Source organism: Carassius gibelio, chromosome B20 (assembly GCF_023724105.1).
Source record: "Carassius gibelio isolate Cgi1373 ecotype wild population from Czech Republic chromosome B20, carGib1.2-hapl.c, whole genome shotgun sequence".
In the NCBI taxonomy this organism is placed as follows: Eukaryota; Metazoa; Chordata; class Actinopteri; order Cypriniformes; family Cyprinidae; genus Carassius; species Carassius gibelio.
This window is the reverse complement of record NC_068415.1, coordinates 14,570,840-14,591,445: the sequence shown is the minus strand read 5'-3', so window position 1 is coordinate 14,591,445 and position 20,606 is coordinate 14,570,840. Positions and strand designations below refer to the sequence as shown.

The 20,606-nt window shown below is 36.3% G+C and overlaps 1 protein-coding gene across 6 annotated transcripts in view; it reads left to right on the top strand.

Annotated features, from left to right (window-relative positions):
- The window catches only part of LOC127983808 (palladin), a 78,710-nt gene that overhangs the window by 32,077 nt on the left and 26,027 nt on the right, over positions 1–20,606 (top strand). For 4 of the 6 annotated variants that reach the window (XM_052586155.1, XM_052586157.1, XM_052586153.1 and 1 more), the window contains 9 exons: positions 1,321–1,496; positions 2,336–2,402; positions 4,283–4,400; positions 4,659–4,727; positions 5,472–5,613; positions 8,109–8,132; positions 9,052–9,171; positions 10,229–10,610; positions 13,494–13,529. In XM_052586155.1, coding sequence (XP_052442115.1) covers positions 1,321–1,496; positions 2,336–2,402; positions 4,283–4,400; positions 4,659–4,727; positions 5,472–5,613; positions 8,109–8,132; positions 9,052–9,171; positions 10,229–10,610; positions 13,494–13,529 — 1,134 coding nt within the window. The remainder of the gene's footprint in view (positions 1–1,320; positions 1,497–2,335; positions 2,403–4,282; positions 4,401–4,658; positions 4,728–5,471; positions 5,614–8,108; positions 8,133–9,051; positions 9,172–10,228; positions 10,611–13,493; positions 13,530–20,606) is intronic. The other 2 variants (XM_052586154.1, XM_052586156.1) reach the window with 1 other exon arrangement.

Genomic DNA, 20,606 nt, shown 5'->3' with positions numbered 1-20,606 from the left:
AATCCTCACAATTCTTTTTTTTCTGCCACAGAATAAAAAATAAAAAAAGATAATCGTGACATTTTATCTAAAAATAAGAAACATATAATTAATGTGACACTAATTAAACGTTGCTCCATTTATTTGAGCATCCTGACCTACCCAGCAATGCTGACATGCAACCAATGCACAGCATCCAATGGTGTTGTTTGGGGGTGTGGCTATTTGTTTGGCCAACCAATGGCAGCTGGAAACCTGTTTAAAAGCCATCCAAGAGATCCAAGAGAAAACAATCCCTCATGAATATAAAGTGTCTGTTGAATGTTCACTTCAAAATACTGCCAAAGTTTAGTCACCTGCATACTTTTTGACTGTATTTGTTGAAATCTATATCAAAATATATTTATTTACATATAATTTCTACAAATATATTTGCCAAATTATTTATTTATTGTTGGACTAAATTATATAGGTGTGTATGTATATATATATATATATATATTATATATATATATATATATATATATATATATATATATATATATATATATATATATATATATATATATAATAGAAATATATTTAGAAATATATTTTGTTATGTAGGTTGAAAAAAAAGCTATTTGCAATTTTACAGGCTTTTTCAAGAACCACTCCCCATGACCTTATGTATAGTGCACTATTTGAAGGGACTGTCATTTGTAGTGGTGTCTGATTTCTGAAAATAAAGACTACTTGCAATTTATGTGACACTTCAAAATTAGCAGTAGTTGACAATGCCTAATTATTTTAATAATATGCATTTTTTCATGAATAATGGATGTGAATATACTATAGGGGGCAATTTCAGATACTGCCATACATAACTTTTATCATTGAAATGTTTTACTGCTGGCACAGTATTTAAGCTTTGATAAAACTCTTTTTGATGAAACGGGTATTTCTCATCCTCATCAACACTGTAGTGCTGTTTAAACCATGTGATTCACTGTCTAATGAGGAAAATCTGCACTCATTCTCTTTAGAGCTTACTCATCTTCAGATAAGAGATTAAACTGATTAGAAATACCAGATTGAAACACAAACAGAGAGACTGGAAGAGAAAATTGATTGCAGACATCTACAGTAAACATGACCTCTTTCATATCAATTTATTTTCCCTCTTTCTCACACATATAGTGTTTGAGAGTAATAGGTTAGTAGTTTCCTCCTAATTGCAATGTTTATATTTTGAGAGATAAACCAGTGCATATTTGCACTGCATTGCGATTGTTAACAATTAGCTCTATAATTTGGGACTCCCATTGACTGAAACGCCGTCCTCTCTCTTCCACTGGACAGATGGTTTTGTGAGGGGCGGGAGCTGCACCACTGCCCTGATATCCAGATCTGTCGTGATGGTGACCTGCACACTCTGGTGATAACTGAAGCATTTGAAGACGACACCGGCAGGTACACCTGTGTAGCTTCCAACGCACTGGGAGCAGACAACACCTCTGCAGAGGTTTATATAGAAGGTGAGGTCATAAAACATCTAATCATCTTTTTAACTATATAAATTGAATTTTTATGTTTTAAGCATACGGTAAGTCTAATAAATATAATGAGGTTTACAGTTTGGCAGTAGGGTATTAAAAATAAACTTCTGTCTACAAAGTATTATTTAATACGATTTTGTAGTCAAATTATCTTGGGAGCAATACTGATTAAAAATGGTTTTGGTAGAGTAGGAAATGGATAGATGTCTATTACAATGTGTATAAATATGAATTTTTTTTTTGCTGTACCACAAAATATTTAAATTATGCAATAACATTAGTGAAATTTCAGCGATCAAATCTGTAAAGATGCTTCATCGTCAGACTCACAAGGTGAAAGATCAATGCAGCTTCTTCCTCATATGGCCTTTGACCCTTTGACCTCAGACCTCAGCTGACAGTTTAACCGACCCTAACTATGTATTATCTAATAGCCCCTAATTCACCAAGTGCCATAAAAGTTCCTATTATCTAACCTGAAGCGCGCAGCGGGTTGTTTGGGTATGAACTGACCTTAATAGCCAAGGCCATTAGGAAGTCTCTGAAGGCCAATAATCCATCAAGAATTTATATATACACAGACGACACTTTCAAACCAAGCAGATTTCTGTTGGTCAGCATGGTCAATTCATGTGACATCTGGTAAACTCTTTCACCTTTATACAAAACTCCTGTTCATGTGGATTGCTATTAAAAATGACTGGATTTCATTCATGCTGTTTTGCTGTAAAAAGAAGGCAGCATACAGCCTAAAATGTTTTAACCAGGAATTAGTGTTTTTTCTCTTCCATTTCTTCATTATGTTTCTCTCCGTGAAGGTGCTTCTTCTTCAGACTCAGAAGGTGAAGGATCCGTGTCGAAGTCTAGATCCGGAGCCATGCCACAGTATGTGTGTTTCAGCATGTTCTTCCTCACATGACCTTTTGACCTCAGGCCTCAGCTTACCTGGCCCTGACGATGTATTATCTAACAGCACCTAATTTATCCTCAGCCAAGTTTGAATTGCTCCTCGTGAAGAACATGGCAGGTTGGTTGGGAAAGAAGGGACCTTAAATAATAACCAGAACTGTCTTAGAAGGCCAATAATCAATCAAGAATTTAGGAACCTTGTTGCCTAATCTTCTTAATTTGTGAGATCGCTTGAACTCCCTTCAGTCACCTCTGAACTCATCCGCTTATTTCTCTTCCTGTCATCTCTTGCCTCTACTGGCCTATCAATCTTTCCTTTCTGTTTACACAAATTATTAAGCGCTTGGCTCTGGTTCCCAGTGACATCATCGCACCCATTTGGGATAATGCTCTCACTAGATCCAAAGTCATTTATAAGGTGCAAACTGCATAGTGAAAATTCACAGTGTAGTGGATATTACTTCACTGAGTGTGTGTGTGTGTGTGTGTGTGTGTGTGTGTGTGGTGCGTGTTAGAAGGAATTGCCCCACACAGAGAGCATGTAAATAATTTGCAACATTATACCATTTATTAACTTGCCTTATCTTATATTTCTATATATTTGCTGTTGGAAACTTCCACTTTAAATTAAATGACCTAATGTTCTAAGAATCCGACAAACACTGTTAAGACTTTAAATGAACCTATATCCGCCCATTTGAGGTGGATACAGCTTTTTTATGTGCTCAAATATGATATCACTTTCCATTTAATGTTCTCATTGTCTGGCAAAGATCTGCCCAGGCATCAGTAACATTACAGTAGACACATTTTTTTTATACTAACACTCGTGTTTTTAGTATATTATAGCTTTAATTATAATTTTCAATGATTTTATTTTTATATTTTCCATTTTAATTTTAATTTTAATTTAAGTTGTCATTTTGTTGTGTTTTGTCATTTTTGTTATTTTTAAAATCTGTTTAGTTTTTTCTTTTTTTAAATTTTCTTTTTTGTTTTAGATATTTTTGTACATTGTTAAACTAAACTTTGTACATTAAAAAACTAGATAAGAAATTAGAAATTTTGCCTTGGAAACTAGTTGAAATAAAAAATTGAAGTTTTTTATTTATTCAATTTAATTTAAGTTAACATTTTTATTTATTCATAAGTAACAAAAATGCTTTTATGGTTTTTGCTTTATCACCGTTTCCCCCCACAATCCAAACACATGCAGCATAGGTGAACTGAACACTCTAAACTTCCTGTAGGTGAGTGTGGGAATGTGTGTGTGTGTGTGTGTGTTTGTGGGCCCTGAGATGGACTGGCCATTCATTCAGGATGGTCTGAGAATAGGCTCCAGCCTCCCGTGACCCTGCAGAGGATAAAGCACTTTGGAAATGGATGGAGGGATAGATGAATGGGTTTCAGTTTTAGTGAAATATAATAACCCTGACCAGCACTGAAACAAATTCGGACCACTGATTTATTCTGAGGCAAAATATAACCCAGCTGTATCTATATTTTTGCCTGGTTTGTTATATGTGACCCTAAACTGGGTCACATATAATAAAAATGTAACTTCACTTGAAGAAATTTTAATGGACTGTGAAAGAGCAAAAAGATTGATTGACTTGTCATAGCCTGACAAAATGTTTTCAACTTTCAGCCAGGATGACTCAAAATACCCGTTTCTTTCAGTCACAATCTCTATTTTTCTTTTTTTCAAATGTACATGGACATTGCAAGATGAGAGAAGTGTTTTTTACTTTATATGTGAATGTTTTCTTAAAGAATGACTTTGTAGTGTTGATGATTGGTTCTCTCAGGTCTAAATCAGGTTTGTTTTAGTGTTGCTACTATTTTTTCTCATGCAGGGCGAAGAAGAAAACTAGCTCAGTTTCTTTGACGATACACACATCATCACCAAAGAGCCCAGAGGCCCAACCTCATCGCACCACTCTGGTCCAGCCGCTTTCTACCACACCACAGAGAGTAAGAAACACACACACAGACTATACCTCTTTTTTTGACACTGAAACTGCAAACTACTATAGAGAGCTGCAGGAAAAAATCCTAAAACCGAGAAATACGTTAGTACAGTTACTAAGCTAGTAATAAGTTATCTACTACAATTACAGAGAAACAGACACATGTACAAATATGTCTGTACACTAATCAGGAATGACAACAGCAGATGGACGCTCTCCGGAAAGATCCATAATAACCACACGTTGTGTCTCGTTCTCTCAGGTTCAGAGTCCAGTTTCTTCACTCTATGCTGGTGATGGTCCGGTTAAAGCGCCCCCTACCTTTACTAAGGTAATGACATGGACACACACACACACACACACACACAGGGAGCATCTCTAGCAGCATTCAAAAACACACACATATTATGAGAAATGGATTGATTAATCAGTGTATGAGCTTTTCCAAACCATTCCATGCTCTCTCTCTCTCTCTCTCTCTCTGTGTGTGTGTGTGTGTGTGATTTGTCATCTGTCTCATGTGCAGGCCTAGGCAGAGGTTCAGAGTTCAGTGCCAAACACTATGTTTGTTTAGTGTGCTAAATCATTTTCCACCTCTTTAAAGAAAAAAAATTTTTTTTAGCCCCCACCATCTCTCCATTATCCCACTCCATCTTTCTTCTGCGAGACTTTAATCTTCCTAATGAGAAGATGTGCCTTCTTATAATAGATGGTTTCGTGTCATCATCATAGTCCTAAACAAACAGGCACACAAATAAAATGGCTGGATTGCATAGACATTCTTCTTGACTTGAACTTTAAATAAACCTTTAACACATCACGTGTAACCACAAGCATGCTACACACACTTACACAAACTTCAAAGAGAACGAGCACACAACAGAAGCCGACTCACACGCACATGTATAAACAATCTACTCTTCGCCTTTTTTACTTTTATGGGTTGCTTCTTGCCTCTATGTCTGTTATGCCATCAGTCTGAAATAGTATGTACTTGTGTATGAAAGAGGTGATGAAGAAAGAGCAGAATTAGTGATTGTACACCTTTTAATCTGCCTCTTCTCTTGCTCTGCAGATGTTGCAGGACGCGCAGGCATCTGAAGGTCAGGTGGTGGTTCTGGAGTGCCGGGTGAGAGGTAGTCTTCCTCTGCAGGTTCAGTGGTTTCGAGAGGGCCAGGAGATCCAGGACTCCCCTGATTTCCGGATCCTGCAGAAGAGTAAGAGAACAATTTAAAGAGGCATTCAGTAGTTCTTTAGCAAGTGTTCTAATTGCTGTTCTTCATGTCTTTTAATTAGGGATCCCACAATGTTGTTAAACGCTGGGCTGTCATATACAGTCATGCCCACAAATATTGGCACCCTTGGTAAATATGATCAAATAAGGTTGTGAAAATTCATCTGTGTTGTTAATCCTTTTGATCTTTTATTTAAAAAATTCACAAAAATTTATCATTTCATTGGATAATAAGAATTTTAAATGGGGGGAAATATCATTATGAAATAAATGTTTTTCTCTAATACTCGTTGGACACAATTATTGGCACCCTTTTATTCAATACTTTTTGAAACCTCCATTTGCCAGTTTAACAGCTCTAAATTTTCTCTTATAATGCCTGATGAGGTTAGAGAACACCTCACAAGAGATCAGAGACCATTCCTTCATCCAGAATCAGTCCAGAAACTTTAGATTCCCAGCTCCATGTTGGTGCTTCTTCAGTTCACTCCTCTCATTTTTCGTAGGGTTCAGGTCAGAGGACTGGAATGGCTGTAGCAGAAGCTTGGTTTTGAGCTCAGTGACCCATTTCTGTGTTGTTTTTGAGGTTTGTGTTTGGATTATTGTATGGTTGGAAGATCCAAACATGGCACATTATAAGATTTCTAACAGAGTCAGTCACTTTTTGATTTTTTATCCGTTGGTATTTGATAGAATCCATGATGCCATTTATCTAAACAAGATGTCCAGGACCTCCAGCAGAAATATAGGCCCACAACATCATACAGCTGTATATTTCATTGTACACATGTAGGTTCTGTTTGACATTTTTTTAAAGGTTTTCTGAACCAGAGACTCAACTATTTTCTGCAATTCTCCAGCTGTGACCCTTGGAGAGTCTTTAGCCACTCAAACTCTCCTTCTCACCGCACATTAGGATATAGACACACGTCTTCTTCCAGGCAGTTTTGTAACATTTTCTGTTGGTGGGAAATTCTTAATTATTGTCCTGATGGTGGAAATGGGAATTTTCACTGCTCTAGCTCTTGTCTTAAAGCCACTTCACCGATTTGTGAAGCCCCAATATCTTTTGCTGCACATCAGAAATATATTCTTTGGTTTTTCTCATTGTGCTGGATTATTAAGGGAATTTGGGCTTTATTTTCCCTCCTCTTTATATTTCTGTGAAACAGGAAGCCAGAGCTGGATGATTTCATGTTTATAATCACGCTGGAGTGCTCAAAATTGTGAATATGAATAGGAATATACTTCATAGACATTTTACTCATAAGAATTTCTAGGGGTGCCGACGAGTATTTGAGAAAAACATTAATTTCATAATGATATTTGCCCTCCTTTTTAAATTCTTATCATCCAATGAAAGGATACAATTTTGTGAATTTTTTAAACAAAAAATCTAAAGGATTAACAATGCACATGAATTTTCACAGCCTTATTTGATCATATTTGCCAAGGGTGCAAATATTTGTGGGCATGACTGTATCAACATCGAGTTGTATGTAAATTACATGTATACTAGAGCTTTTTAAGGCCAATTCACTCTACACCAATAGACAAAGACGAACCATGACAATCACCAGACTCCAATATGTCACTTTTCAGACATTGCAAGATCCAGGAAATGCATCATATTTGATTTGTAAAAACAAGCGCTGAACTAAACCAACAGATGCAGACAGGGATAACACACTGCTTTTCTCATCCAAATTTGTGAATTTAACTTATGTAAAAAAAACTTATTATACGTTAACTTATGTTAACTTATAATAAATGACTTGTGCTTCAAAGCGTGCAAGCGAATCATAGTGACAAACACTGTCATGTTATTTTGCATTTGGCAGTATCTGATCGTGAAAGACAGTTTTGGGAGGTAAATATACCGAATCATTTTAATGACCGACTTTTGCTCAGATATTTCAGAGCAAAGTCAAGTTTTTTCCTTGCATCAGGGAATTTATTTGTTACATCCTTTTTGTTCATATTTTAAGATTTGAAGTGTATCTTGACATTTTCGGTCAACGTTTTTATTTTTAGTTTTTGTATGCGATAACCATAAATTTTGTATAAAAATATGTGGACGGAACAATAATTAGTTGGCTATTATGAATTCACTCATCATCTCATGTGAGCGACACCAATCAGATGACTCATAAAAAACAATTAAATTTTTTTTTTTTTTTACAACTGTTTATTTACATTTTCTTCTGGGAACAGTAGTATAAAACAAAAAGCAACTGTGCAAATTTACAAGCTTATTTTATACTTGAAAACCTCAAAGTAACCACCATATTCTTAAAATGTTTTCCTTTTGTGTTTAAGGTAAACGTGTTATCCATTCTGTTGACAGAATAACTATTCTTTGAGTAATTTAAACTATTTGAGAAACTATGTTTGGTTTACTGGTAGACTGATAACTAGTGATTTGTTATGGTGTTTGTGTTTCTCACTTAATTCACATATCACTTTTTTTTTCATCAGAGCCAAGATCAGCAGCAGAACCCGGTGAGTTCTTTACTCCTGCTTCCACTTTCCCCTCTTTCCACTCCTCTTATTCATAAAACACTCTCCTCCAGATACAAGTGTACCTATGGATTTATCAAGACAATGATTCTCTGTAAACCCAACATTTGTGACATCATCACAATGCAATATGCAGTTTGGAGGAGATATGACTTGAAAATCTCTGATTAACAGAACAAATGAACAGGATACATGCATGTCAACACGGCTTATGAGTCACATTCTTTCACTTACATGTGTATGGCTCACCTTTTAACTCTCACCTCTATCGTTAGGTATGACTCAGTCTGTTCACTAGTTCAGTAGTTCATAAAATAGTTTTGTTCATTTTAACAGTGACAGTGAGTGAATATGCATTATAAACTAATGAAAGTAATAAAATAAAAATAGTTGTTGACCAAACCACCTACATTAATATGAGCCTCATCACTTGTAATGGTGTCGCAGGTCATTGAGTCATTTCTGTCTCAGTGTTTATTGGTCAAGGCCCTTGCTAGTGACTGAATTGACTGAATCACCTCATAGGAAACATTGAAAAGGAATGAGACACAGCCTCTGTCTGCCGCAGTAGACTTCTCTCTGCTATTGAATCACCTCTGTAACCATCAATTACCTGTCTAGATTCACCACACCTGTCTATCTAATTGTCTACACCCCTCCCTCATTACAGGAAATATTTATGTTAATCTCATATCTCTGGAGAAAGCATTCCTGGATGTTCCATTGCAGAAATAGATCATATTGTAAAACCGGGAAGTTATAGTAGCTTATCGAGCAAATTAATTTGAATGCTTATACAGTATGTGTGTTAATGTGTAATTGATCTAATTGATTTCTTGTCTGGTTTTGCATGTGGTATTGATGATTCTGTAATCCACGGCTCTTGTGATTGGTCTTGCAGAGGAAATCTGTACACTGGTGATTGCAGAGGCATTCCCTGAAGACGGTGGTCTGTTTTGCTGCACTGCAACCAACCAATACGGCTCAGTTAATAGCACGGCACAACTCACTGTCACCCCAGGTGTGTTTACACGGTATCTACAATAACTATATCTGAGATCAAAGTGGTAATGTAAATATATAAGTAGTCTGGTGATATATTGGTGCAAACAGAGGTTTACATTTGAAGCAACATATTCAAGTAAAAAAAAATCAGTGATCAAACAGTGTAATATATAGCAAAATACACAAAATGAATGACTTTTGAGTCCAGTATTCTTTTGATTGAGTTTAATATGTAATATGACATGAGTTGAAATAGAGCCAAAGGATAAACCTCTGAAAACAACAAAATTAAGCCCAGTAAACAGTCAGCTGATTGTTTCAACATTACTGCGTGCTCTCAAATGTAAGTAGTAAATATAAGTGATGTAACACAGGAATTGTAATGACTTTATTTACAAAGCAGTAACAAAAAACTAAAATGCCCTTTCCAAAAAAGGCATAGCAACTCCATCTGTGATCGTTCGATGACATTTTATGGGGCCCACTGTGGTTCATCTTGAAAACATGTCAGTTGCATGAGGCCGACCAGCCACATCCCATCCACAACACTCCAGGATCGGAGTGTGGGTGAGGAGAGAGGATACAGTATGTGCTGATAGCTGTGTGTCATATGACAAAGACAGGAGAGGCATGCCTGTGATGTTTATACTGAATGATAGAGTGGGTGTACTTATATTTCCAGGAGTCCTTAAGCCTTAAGTTTACTATAGAGCCATTTAAGTAAATCTGAGACAATCTCAGCCAGATTTCATGTCTGATAAAGGTTTGGATTAGGTTTTAGCTGTGGATTAACAGTTTATCTAGGATTACGGGTAGTTATAACAAGTTTTTCTTCCATTGCAGGAATGTTTCAGCATTTTGCAATGATTGTTAAAGTGTTGTAAAAACTGATTGTTCAACAATGACAAAATTATGAACGGTTTTCCGCGGTTACTCATATTTCCTTCTGTATTCCACTGAAGTGCACTGTGATATGGACCGATTGGATTTCATCTCCCACTTAATAGGAAAAGAAATCTGTTCTCACCTTTATAATGAACTGTACTATGTCTTCTGTTATCTTGGATTTCTAGTTGCTGAAGAGTTTCCCAGTAATGGAGTATCTGGGGATGACAGTGTGTTTGAGGACAACCAATCATTCCCGCCTCCACCCCCTCCATCAACTGAGATTAGTTTGTTGGAAGTCCCACCCAAAACCCCACCGAGTGCTGAGGCCTTCCAGATCAATGAGCTGGACATCTGGCCCAGTGTCACTGCGCTGCCTGTTCAGGTCTCTGCAGATGAAGAACCTCAGGAAAGTGTTCCTGACAAACCGCTACAAAATGGTCAGGCCTTAAACAAGACACCAGATGAGAGTCTACAATCACCTTCAAGTGTGAAGGAAACAGCAGCTCCGCCTCCATCGCCTTCAGCAGTTAAGGCTCCACCTCTCCCCACCAAACCCAAACCTAAACTGTGAGTACTGCAGCTGAATCCTGTAAATCATCGCAACCTTGTATTTATGAAGCCTTTTAGCTGTGAATTCATCCATATGCTAGTGCATGCGTTCACATTTTGCAGATAAATGCATTATAAATTTACAGTATTTTTCAGGGAAATGCTGGTGACTCATCCTGCACTAGACATATTTTAATCCAATCAAATGCTCTCTAGAATGAAAATGTCCCTCCCACTAACACAAACTGTTACTGCCTAATGGGCGAAAAAGCTTTTTCTATGAGCTGATTTTCAGTTAGTTCTGCATTCAAGGAAATAAATGTACACTACCTTTCAAAATGTTGGGGTCATGATAGATTTTTTTAAAGAAATTAATATTTATTCAAAAAAGACACAATGAATTGATCAAAAGTGAGAGGAAAGACATTTCTAATCTCACGAAAGATTTATATTTCAAATAAATACTGTTCTTTTGAATTTTATTCATCAAAGTATCCAGAAAAATGTATCCCAGTTTCCACAAAAGTATGAAGCAGTTTTGATAATAATAAAACAAACATTCAAATAAATGAGCATATTAGAATGATTTCTGAAAGATCGTGCGATTCAGCTTTACCATTACAGAAATAAATTACATTTTAAAATATCTAAAAATAGAAAACAGTTTTCACAGTATTAGCGTTTTACTATATTTTAGAATGATTGCAGCTTTGGTGAGCAGAAGAGACGTCCAATGACTTTCAAAAACATTAAAAATCTTATTGAACCCAATCTTTTCAAGCGGTGGTGTACTGTATAGTATGTAAGTGTTCAGGTGTTTAGTAGGAATACAATCCGCCATAATGCGATCGTTATGTCACCTATGACGTTAGGATGTGTTGCTGTTCTCTGCCATTTACAAATGTGATGACTCCTGTTCTGTGGTCTCATGGGATAGTATAATGTCCATCACATTCAGAGGACATCATCTGGGTATTTCTTTATGAACACTGAATATTCAGAAATATTTGACGTGCAGCTTTCGGCATATTATATAATATGAATGTCATATGAATAGCCATATTTGTATTATACCCTACCAGTATCGAACTAGGTTATAACCTGAAGGGGTAAAGTTTACCAGTGTTTCTGAGGTGATGTACAGTACAACCCACAGCTGCTTATGTATGTCAGTAGGTGGTGTAATGGGAAAACCCCACTTACAGTAGGAACAAATGCACTCTGTCCCTTTATCACCGTGTCAGAGGCCGGGCATTGTTGCATGACATAAATCACTGGGTGATGTGTGTGGTATGTGTGTTTGCATATGTGTTAACATTTGTGCTATGACTCCAGTTGGATTTCAGAGGGATCATTTGCTTTAGTATTGGATGTATCTGATACTACACTATCATCTATCATCAGTTGTAGTGATATGTTTTATGTTAGCACTGATCTGACTGTAGATTTAGGTGTACTGTTCAATGCCTGAAGGTAGCTGGACATGTCTGCGGTAAGTTACAGTGTCCCTCCAAGATGCACTAGTTCTAAGCGCTCAAGACTGTGACTACAGTTGACAGGAAATGATTCATATTATGTGAGTTGTCAGAATTTATCTCATGAATGCAAACACAAACAGTATGAGCTTTGATGTTTGATTTGCGAACAAATGACTCGTATGAACAGATTCTTTTTAATTAATCAGTGCAAAAGCTTCACAGAAAAAAAATTTCTAATATGGTAAAGACTGCATGACTTTAGCCCCAACTATCACTCACCTACAGTTAAAAATAAAAATAAAAATCTGTAGTATGCACACAACAGAATCTATGGTATCCCAGACAGTCGTGTAGTGACTGAGAAGTGAGAAGAACATGGATCTTATGACTTCATACACAGTTGATAATCACAGATAGTTCGGTGCGTAGATCCAAAAAACATGAAGCCACATGAAGGAAATTAAAATCCGCACATGATCATATGCAGGGCTTACACCTCCTCAAAAAATATTTTATTCAATGCTTCATCAGAGGTCGTAAAAAAACAGGTGAGAAAGGTTTACAAAGGTTCAAAATGTTTTCGAGGCAAAGCTCTTTCTCAGTGACACTTTTAATTTAATTTCTGCTGGCTAACGTGAGTTTTAAATGGCACACTATATGGCAGGATTGTGTTGAAATTACCCTTTTTAATCGTGCAGTTCTAACTGCTTATCAGTGATTTATAATGCATTTATAAATTAGTTGATAGTCATTTAAGAACACTTTTATAAGCCCTTTACAAAAGGAAACCTTATTGCGACCTAACATTTAACATTTTAACCAATAGTTTTTGTCCACGGCTGTAACACGGGATCATGACAACAGCAAAGTAACCACAAATTGTAAAATTAGCTTTTATTCTGGCTGCGAAAAAAGGATGAAATTGCAGATTCATAAACATGTGAATTTGAGCAACATAAAAGCAAAAGTGTCTAAGAGGGAGGGACTCTTTGTTGACTCTAGGCAGAGTCAGTCTCATATATATAAATGTAGTTTAGCTCTGTAATTTTGTCTGGATTATGCGTGGCGTTGAAGTTTGAGTGTGTGAACGTGACATTGGGCTCTAGGGGTTACATACCATAACATACTTATTTGTTTGAAAAAACTCTGTGGTTATTGGCTGATTTCCGTTTGATTCCGATGCCTTGTCTTCTTTACAACCCTGGAAAAGTAGCATGTGTGTGTGTTTAGTTGGTGGATTGTTGGGAAGAAAGAGAAATAGTCAATTGTGTACATTCTAGTTAGCGTATATATAATAAATCATGTAAATGGAAAGCTTTGCGTTGTTTAAAAGCTGTACTGGGAATACAGGGCAACATTTCGTACTTGTGATTTTATCCATGACTTTTCTCCATACATTTCCCCATTCGTTCTGTGATTCCAGATCAAATGAGCAAGCAGACGACCTCTCAAATGAAAGGTAAAACAAAGAATAGGTTAATGCAACCCGAGTGTGAATAAGGCATCTGTGCGTGGGTTTGACGGGCATGTGATAGCTATGAAAGGAAAATTGTTTCTTTTCATGGATGAGGTCCAAGTTGAGGTTTAAATGGCATGCCGTTTGGCAAAACACTGTCTTTGCTTGAGCTTCTGCAAATTATTGCTATAAAAAGATGCTTCCCCAAAAGATTTTCCACTGTAAACGTCACAAATCAACCACTAGAAACAACACAGCAGGGAGCAGGTAGTAAGACCCTCCTCCCCCAACGAAAAACACACCACCCCACAGCTTTCTACCCAGCTCTAGTCACTTCAGCTTGTCATTTGGTTGTAAAAACAGGAATTTCATAATTGTACAATTACCCAGGGGTCATTTCTGCATGCTGTGTGGCAGGTTATCGTTTCTCTGCATCCTCCAGGTACAACCAGTCCTGAACCCTGCCTTCTGACCCTCCAATCCCGTTTACACATTCCAGCTGATTTCCTTTGGATATTCCCATAACTCGCTGTTCACATCAGTGCTTTGAATAAAATGATGAAGTGGGATTTTAAGTTCACGTTGTAGCTGCTGACATTTATCTTTTACAGGTCCCCTGTGATCTGAATTCTCCTTTAGTTCAACTTTATTTCAGCGTTACAGTGATTTATCAATTACATCTGTGATTATGTTGTTTGCTGAAAAGCAATTAGTAAATGAGTGGAAAGTATGAGTTTGCAGTTCCGGTCATGTTCTTTGGGTAAACTAGTAAAATGGTGATAAACTTCACCTGGTCTCATGTTTCATGTTTCAGCGATGGGCCTTGGGCTTTTTCTGGCACTAAAACGTTGTTTTGATATGATGCATGTCATATAAAATAAAATCAATCTGGCTCTGCCTACTACAAATCTCTAGTTTGGAACGATTGCTTGCTTGCAAATATGTTTGTCTTTTCTTAGCATTTCCTTCCTTTTAAATATCTAGTCTTAAACATTTTACCCCAAAATAAAAGGTTTATCATAGTTTCCTCACCCTCATGTCACTCCAAACTGACTTAATTTCTTCCGTCAACATTTTTTTCACATTTTTTTTATATAATGAATGAGGACTGGGGTCAAGCTCCAAACTGACAAAAAAAGCATCATGAAGGTATCATAAAACATGACTTGTCCTCTATATTAGGAGTCTTATGAAGTCATATTATATTTTTGTGTGATGAACAGACCAAAAACTGTTACTTACTGAAAATGAATTAAGTAAAAATATTGAATTCACAAAGAGTTAATAATTTAGGAGCATCGGACGGAGACAGTTTTCAAGGTCAGTTCACTAACTGTGAATCAGTGAATAATGTTTTATATTCAGTCTGTTTGTCATATTAACTTAATGTATGATTTTTAAAGATTTATAATATAGCACAAAAGTTGAATGTTTTTGAAACTGGAAAGCTCCAGTCTACATTTGTTGGAACTGCAAATAGAAAAAAAAGATTATTTTGTGTTCCACAGAAGAAACAAAGTCAAACAGGTCTAGTATATGACGAAAGAATTTTCATTTTGGTTGAACCATCCTTAAATTGCCATAATTTGAAGATCTGGAGAAATCTACTAAAAAGTGAACTTTCACCCAAATGTAATAATTTTAAGACATTCAGTACCAAACTAAATGAAAGACTCACTGAAAGAAACCAACTCAGCTGACGTTCATAAAACTTTTCTGAACTTATTTATGTTGGTGGGGAATTTGGTTGGTGCTTGTTCATTGTTCTAACCAAGTGTTGAGTGAACATCCTTCATCGTTTAACGCCTTTGCACTGTGTAGTTTGATTAAAATGTTCAAATCTTTTCACACTTGATCCCTTGTTTCGCTCTCCATGCCTCTGACGCTACACCGTGCGGCAATACACGCCATACAGGAAACTGCGCAGTGTGTTTTGGCAGACTTTGGTGACAGCAGGAGGGCCCTTGTGATGTAGACAGGGCCCAATGTCCTTCAGCACAGGAAGGGACTGAGAGATAGAAAGAAACAGAGGAAGGTGTGAACGAACAGGGTGTTTGGTGGGCGTCAACCTGCAGTCAACCCAGAAGAAAGGCTTTGTGGGTCAATTTTGAGGCAAATATGGCATATAAAAATTAAGCTTATAATGAAGGAACATTACTTAATTTGTGACATTTATCTGAACAACTAAATCCCTGTTACAGCCGAGGTTTTCTTTTCAGAGGAGCATCTGTGCAAGCGAGAGATGGTTATGTGCACCTCTGATTTACGAGCTTGGTGGGCTGAAATCACAGGGGTTTTATGAGAACATGCTTCACAGTGTGTAAAGTCCATACCACACTGAAATGATAACACCTGGAGCTTGTAAAGAAACAGAGAGAAGAAAGTGAGAAGACTGTCTGCATTATGCTCTAGGGTATACGTGCTATCACATATGTACTTTTTCAGTATGCATTATTGTGCATATGAGGAATTAGAGATACTCAGCAAGTGGTGTCTGATATCATCTGTACAGCTTGATGAATGTGTGTGCTATCATAGTGAGACATTTCACAAAGCCCCTTTGAATTAAAGCTGGATTGTAATATATGTGTGCTGTAGGTTTGTGTCAGTGTGAGAGCCTTTGAAAAAATCTTATTTTTTTTCAGTGGATCAAATTAATTCTTCCTTCATGAGAACACAGGATATGTTTTTGTAAATGTACTGTCTATTTGGTTTTGGATTCTTTTCTTGGCATCAGCATCAGTTATGTGATACCACCCCTCACAATATACCACTAGACGAGATGAGACATGACTGAAGAAAAAAGTTGGTTAATGTGCAAGGGGACTCTTTATATATATATATATATATATATATATATATATATATATATATATATATATATATATATATATATATATATATATATATATATAATTCAAATAAATTAATGCTTTCGTTCAGGAAAGACACTTTTACATTGCTTAAAAAAATATAATAAATGTTCTATTCATTTCTATTCATCAAGGACTCCTGAAAAAAAAAAAAATTATGAAAAATTACTTTATAATATTAAGCAGTTTTGATGATTATAATGAGAGATGTTACTGAAGCACCAAATCAGCATATTCATTTTTGAAGGATAATGTGATACTAAAGACTGGAGAAATGGCAGCTGACAATTCAACTTTGCCGTCACAAGAATAAATTACATTTTATAATAACAGTTTTCTATTCTAATGTGTTTTAAATTGCAATAATATTTCATAAAGTTGCTGTTTTTACTGTATTTTCTTTTTATTAAAAATGGAAAAATTTTACCCAACCATTAATTTTTGAATTGTAGTGTATAAAACAAACATATATATATATTTAAAATCATTTTTAAACTATTGATTGTTTAATGATAAATGTAATTAAATTACTGCTGAATTTAATAGCCCAAACAGCACAATGCTTTTGCTATACACAGTCACTATAAATAATAACTCTTTTGGTTTTCAGATTTGAGAAATGTAAAGTATGTTACTCTCAAGAGATCTGAGATGAAACAGTTGCTCCGACATTGAATCATTATCCACTAACTTTATTTTCTGAATCAGTGTTTTAGAGATGAATAAAGAGTGAGGTGAGGGGTACAACAGACCCTTGCACATTCTTCCAGGAAGTAAAATGTGTTGTTTTCTATCTGAGCCAGACCAAAGTCAGTCAGCCAGACAGACAATAATCCTTCCCTTCCCTTCCCTTGACAAAAGGACCAGCCTGTGATGTATAAATGCACTATATTGGCTCAGAGGTCATTCATCAGATGTCTGTGAGCCAGACAGATGCACAATGTCTCCTAGGAAGTCTCTTTGAAGTAAATGATGCAATATTTTACCTCCTTATTCATTATGTGTTTATATTTAAACGATCACTCGCCGAAACTGTAAGGATTTTTGTTTATTCTGGATTAGTGGCTCGCCATGGTGGCAAAAGTAGAAGAGAGAAAGAGAGACAGAGATAAAGAGCAAGACAGAGAGAATAACAGATGAGAAAGGAAGTCTTTAATCCTGACTGAAGTGCTTGTATTGCTGTCTTCATGCCGAGTGCGTTGCTGCCATACCGCACCGCCTGCCACAAACCTCCACGAGCCGCAGTGGGGTTGTTGTCATGGACACTAGAGACAACTGCAGCAAACTGAGGCCGTCCTCAAACAGTCTGGTTACATTTCAGTGAGCTCTCTTATTCTAGACCGCAACCACACCAGCTTTCTCTCGAACGAATGGGTTTTTTACTTTCAGATGTCGTGCTTGATTTTACAGTGCTGATGTGGTTATTGCGGCAGTGTGTCTGTTTTATTCTGATCAACTTAGTTCCAGTGAAGGAGGTCTCATAGCCTGAAAAATCGCAATGGCAGTTGCTCCGTATTTCACCATTTCAGTCAGGTTCTCCAGTCAGTTTTTCAGGTAGTGGACACAGATAAAGCTGAGGTCACGGTGTACTGTTAAAACCATACTGTTCTGCCCAGCTTTACTGTTAAATCTGCTGAATGCTGGTCAGCTGGTTGCATTTCTGGCCTGTGACTCAGCGCTGTTTCTCAAAGCTGATTTGTTTATGAGGTGTTGCTCGTAAAAACCCAAATGGTGTATTAACAATCATTTGCTTGCACAGGCGTTGCGTGTGGTTTAGAGGCACATCCAAAAGAAAACAAGCATATTGAGATGCTTTCTCCAAGAACATTTTCCTATCCCTTTCCTAAAATGCACAAATAGGCTTTTCTTAGACTTGTGAGCCTCATTTTTAGAAATGAACCCAGAGTTTCCACTGTGGACTGTGACTTTTATTTTGTGTTGATTTCTATATGATACAATTGAGGCTCATAAAAATACTGTAGATAATTGCTAATTGGCAAGGTAGGTCATTGGTAAGTAGCCTGAAAGTAATACCGTTCAAAAGTTTGAGGTCGTAAGATTTTTAAATGTTTTAGAAAGAAGTCTCTTAATATCCATTAAGGCTGCATTTATTTGATAGAAAATACAATTCAATACTGTAATATTATTAATTTATTAGTTTATTAATTCACTTTATTTCGTATATTTAAAGTACATTTAAATAATTCTGAATTTTGTTTTTCCAGCATCATTACTCCAGTCTTCAGTGTCCCATGATTCTTCAGAAATCATTCTAATATGCTGATTTTTATTTAATTAAATACGTCCTTTCAAAACTAAAGTGTCCATTTCTTAAATGTGCTTATAATATAAAATACACATTTTGATTACCCCAGCATGAAAAGGGCTAACAAATTTATCACAGTGAACTTGCAGAGCAAAAACATGAGCTTTGTTTTTGACCAATTCAGTCAGTTTACTTTAGAATGATTGAGCAGCACAGTGTGGCCAAGAAGTCCAGAGTGAAGACAAACACTATTGACTATGTGCAGTCCTTATAAGGAGACGGGGGGATGCGGGATTGGCTGGTATTGGATACTGGTGTTAAAGTGACCCACTGGGAATAGAGCAGCTTTCCAAATATGGAAGAGAGAGTCCAGAACAGTCCATTTTACTGGAAGAGTGGAGAAAGAGAGAAAAAGTGAAAGAGAGAAGCAAAAGTGGTTTAAAATGAGTCATTTAGAAATTAGGAAGAGGGAGTTCACATTCACAGATAAAAAGACTATATTTATAGATGTTTGATGTAAAACAGAATAGATTTAGTTAGGAATAGTTCACCCAAAAAAAGAAAATCCATTTAATCACCCCCATGTCATTTCAAAACTATATGACTGACTTTTTGCAAAACAAAAAAGATGGTGTTATTTTCATTTGTGGATAAACTATTCCTTGTATGAGAATGGGGAGCAAGTTGTAATGAGAGAGCGGGGCACTTGTGTGTTGACAGGAAGGAAAGTGCAAGTCTTAACAGATGGTCTGGTCAAGAGCCTAAAGGTCTTTATGTCTGGACAGCGGACAGAGATGTTTGTCATATTAGACATAAAGATAGCTGTGGATGAGAGACACACAATATCTGTGACACATTCTCACAGTCTCTTTTACTCTGGGAATTGCATTGTTTGCTTATGGGGTTAGTGTGTAATTTTTGTCAGATGAAAATTACTTAAAGGGATAGTTCCCTAAATTCAAAAATTCATTTGAATAAAATTAATGTACTCAACCTCAAGTCTTTTAAGCCTGTTTGACGTTTTCTTTTGTGGAGCATAAAATATATTTTGAGAAATGTCTCAGTATTTTTATTTTTTTATTAATAAGCACCAAAATGGGTTGGTTATGAATGTACAGTATTAGGCTTTTAGAGTAAAAGTTATTGAAGTGATTGACACCAGCAGATATCGACTCGCTGTTTACTGGCTGTTATTAGTCGTTCCTGAGAATTAGCATGAGCGTTAAACAGACTGATCCTCTCTGCCAGCCGTAGGAGCGAGTCATGGGGGCGACTCATCTGCACCCCGACACAAGCACACACGCAGGCCAGGAGAGGAACACAGAAGAAGACAGAGCACTACTTAAAATAGACATTACACATCCAAAGAGAAATGATAACTGCACCCATACTCCCATTAGTCTAAAATGTGTTCACATATACACACAAAACACAGCAGAACACAATTGTCAAGAACAGAAAATGAACTGTGGGGATAAAGAGTTCCAGAACATTTTATCTACTGCAGATGTAGAAATTATCCAAGAATTGTCAGTAATCTGTGTCTGCAGTGCAAGATATACAGATTTATCTGAATAAACAGTCTTAGATTAAAACAATCTTTTGAAATTCAAACAAAATGAATGACTGATGGGAGAAAGTAAGACTTGAAGATGATCAAGGATTAAAAAATAACAACAATAATTACAAGGTTTAGACAGTGTTTTTGTTCTTTACTCTAACTTTGTTACAAAAATAACATGAAATTATGAAATATTTACTTTTAGTCTTTCAATTGTGTGCGTGTCCAGTTTACATGCTTTAGAGGATGTTTTAAAACAAACTCATATAATTTCCAAGAGCGAGATGTTATCTAAGGTTTAGATTTGAAGGTTTAAACAGTGGAGAAATAACACAAGGCAAGCACATGGATTAGGAGTGATGTAAGTGGCTTAAATGTTG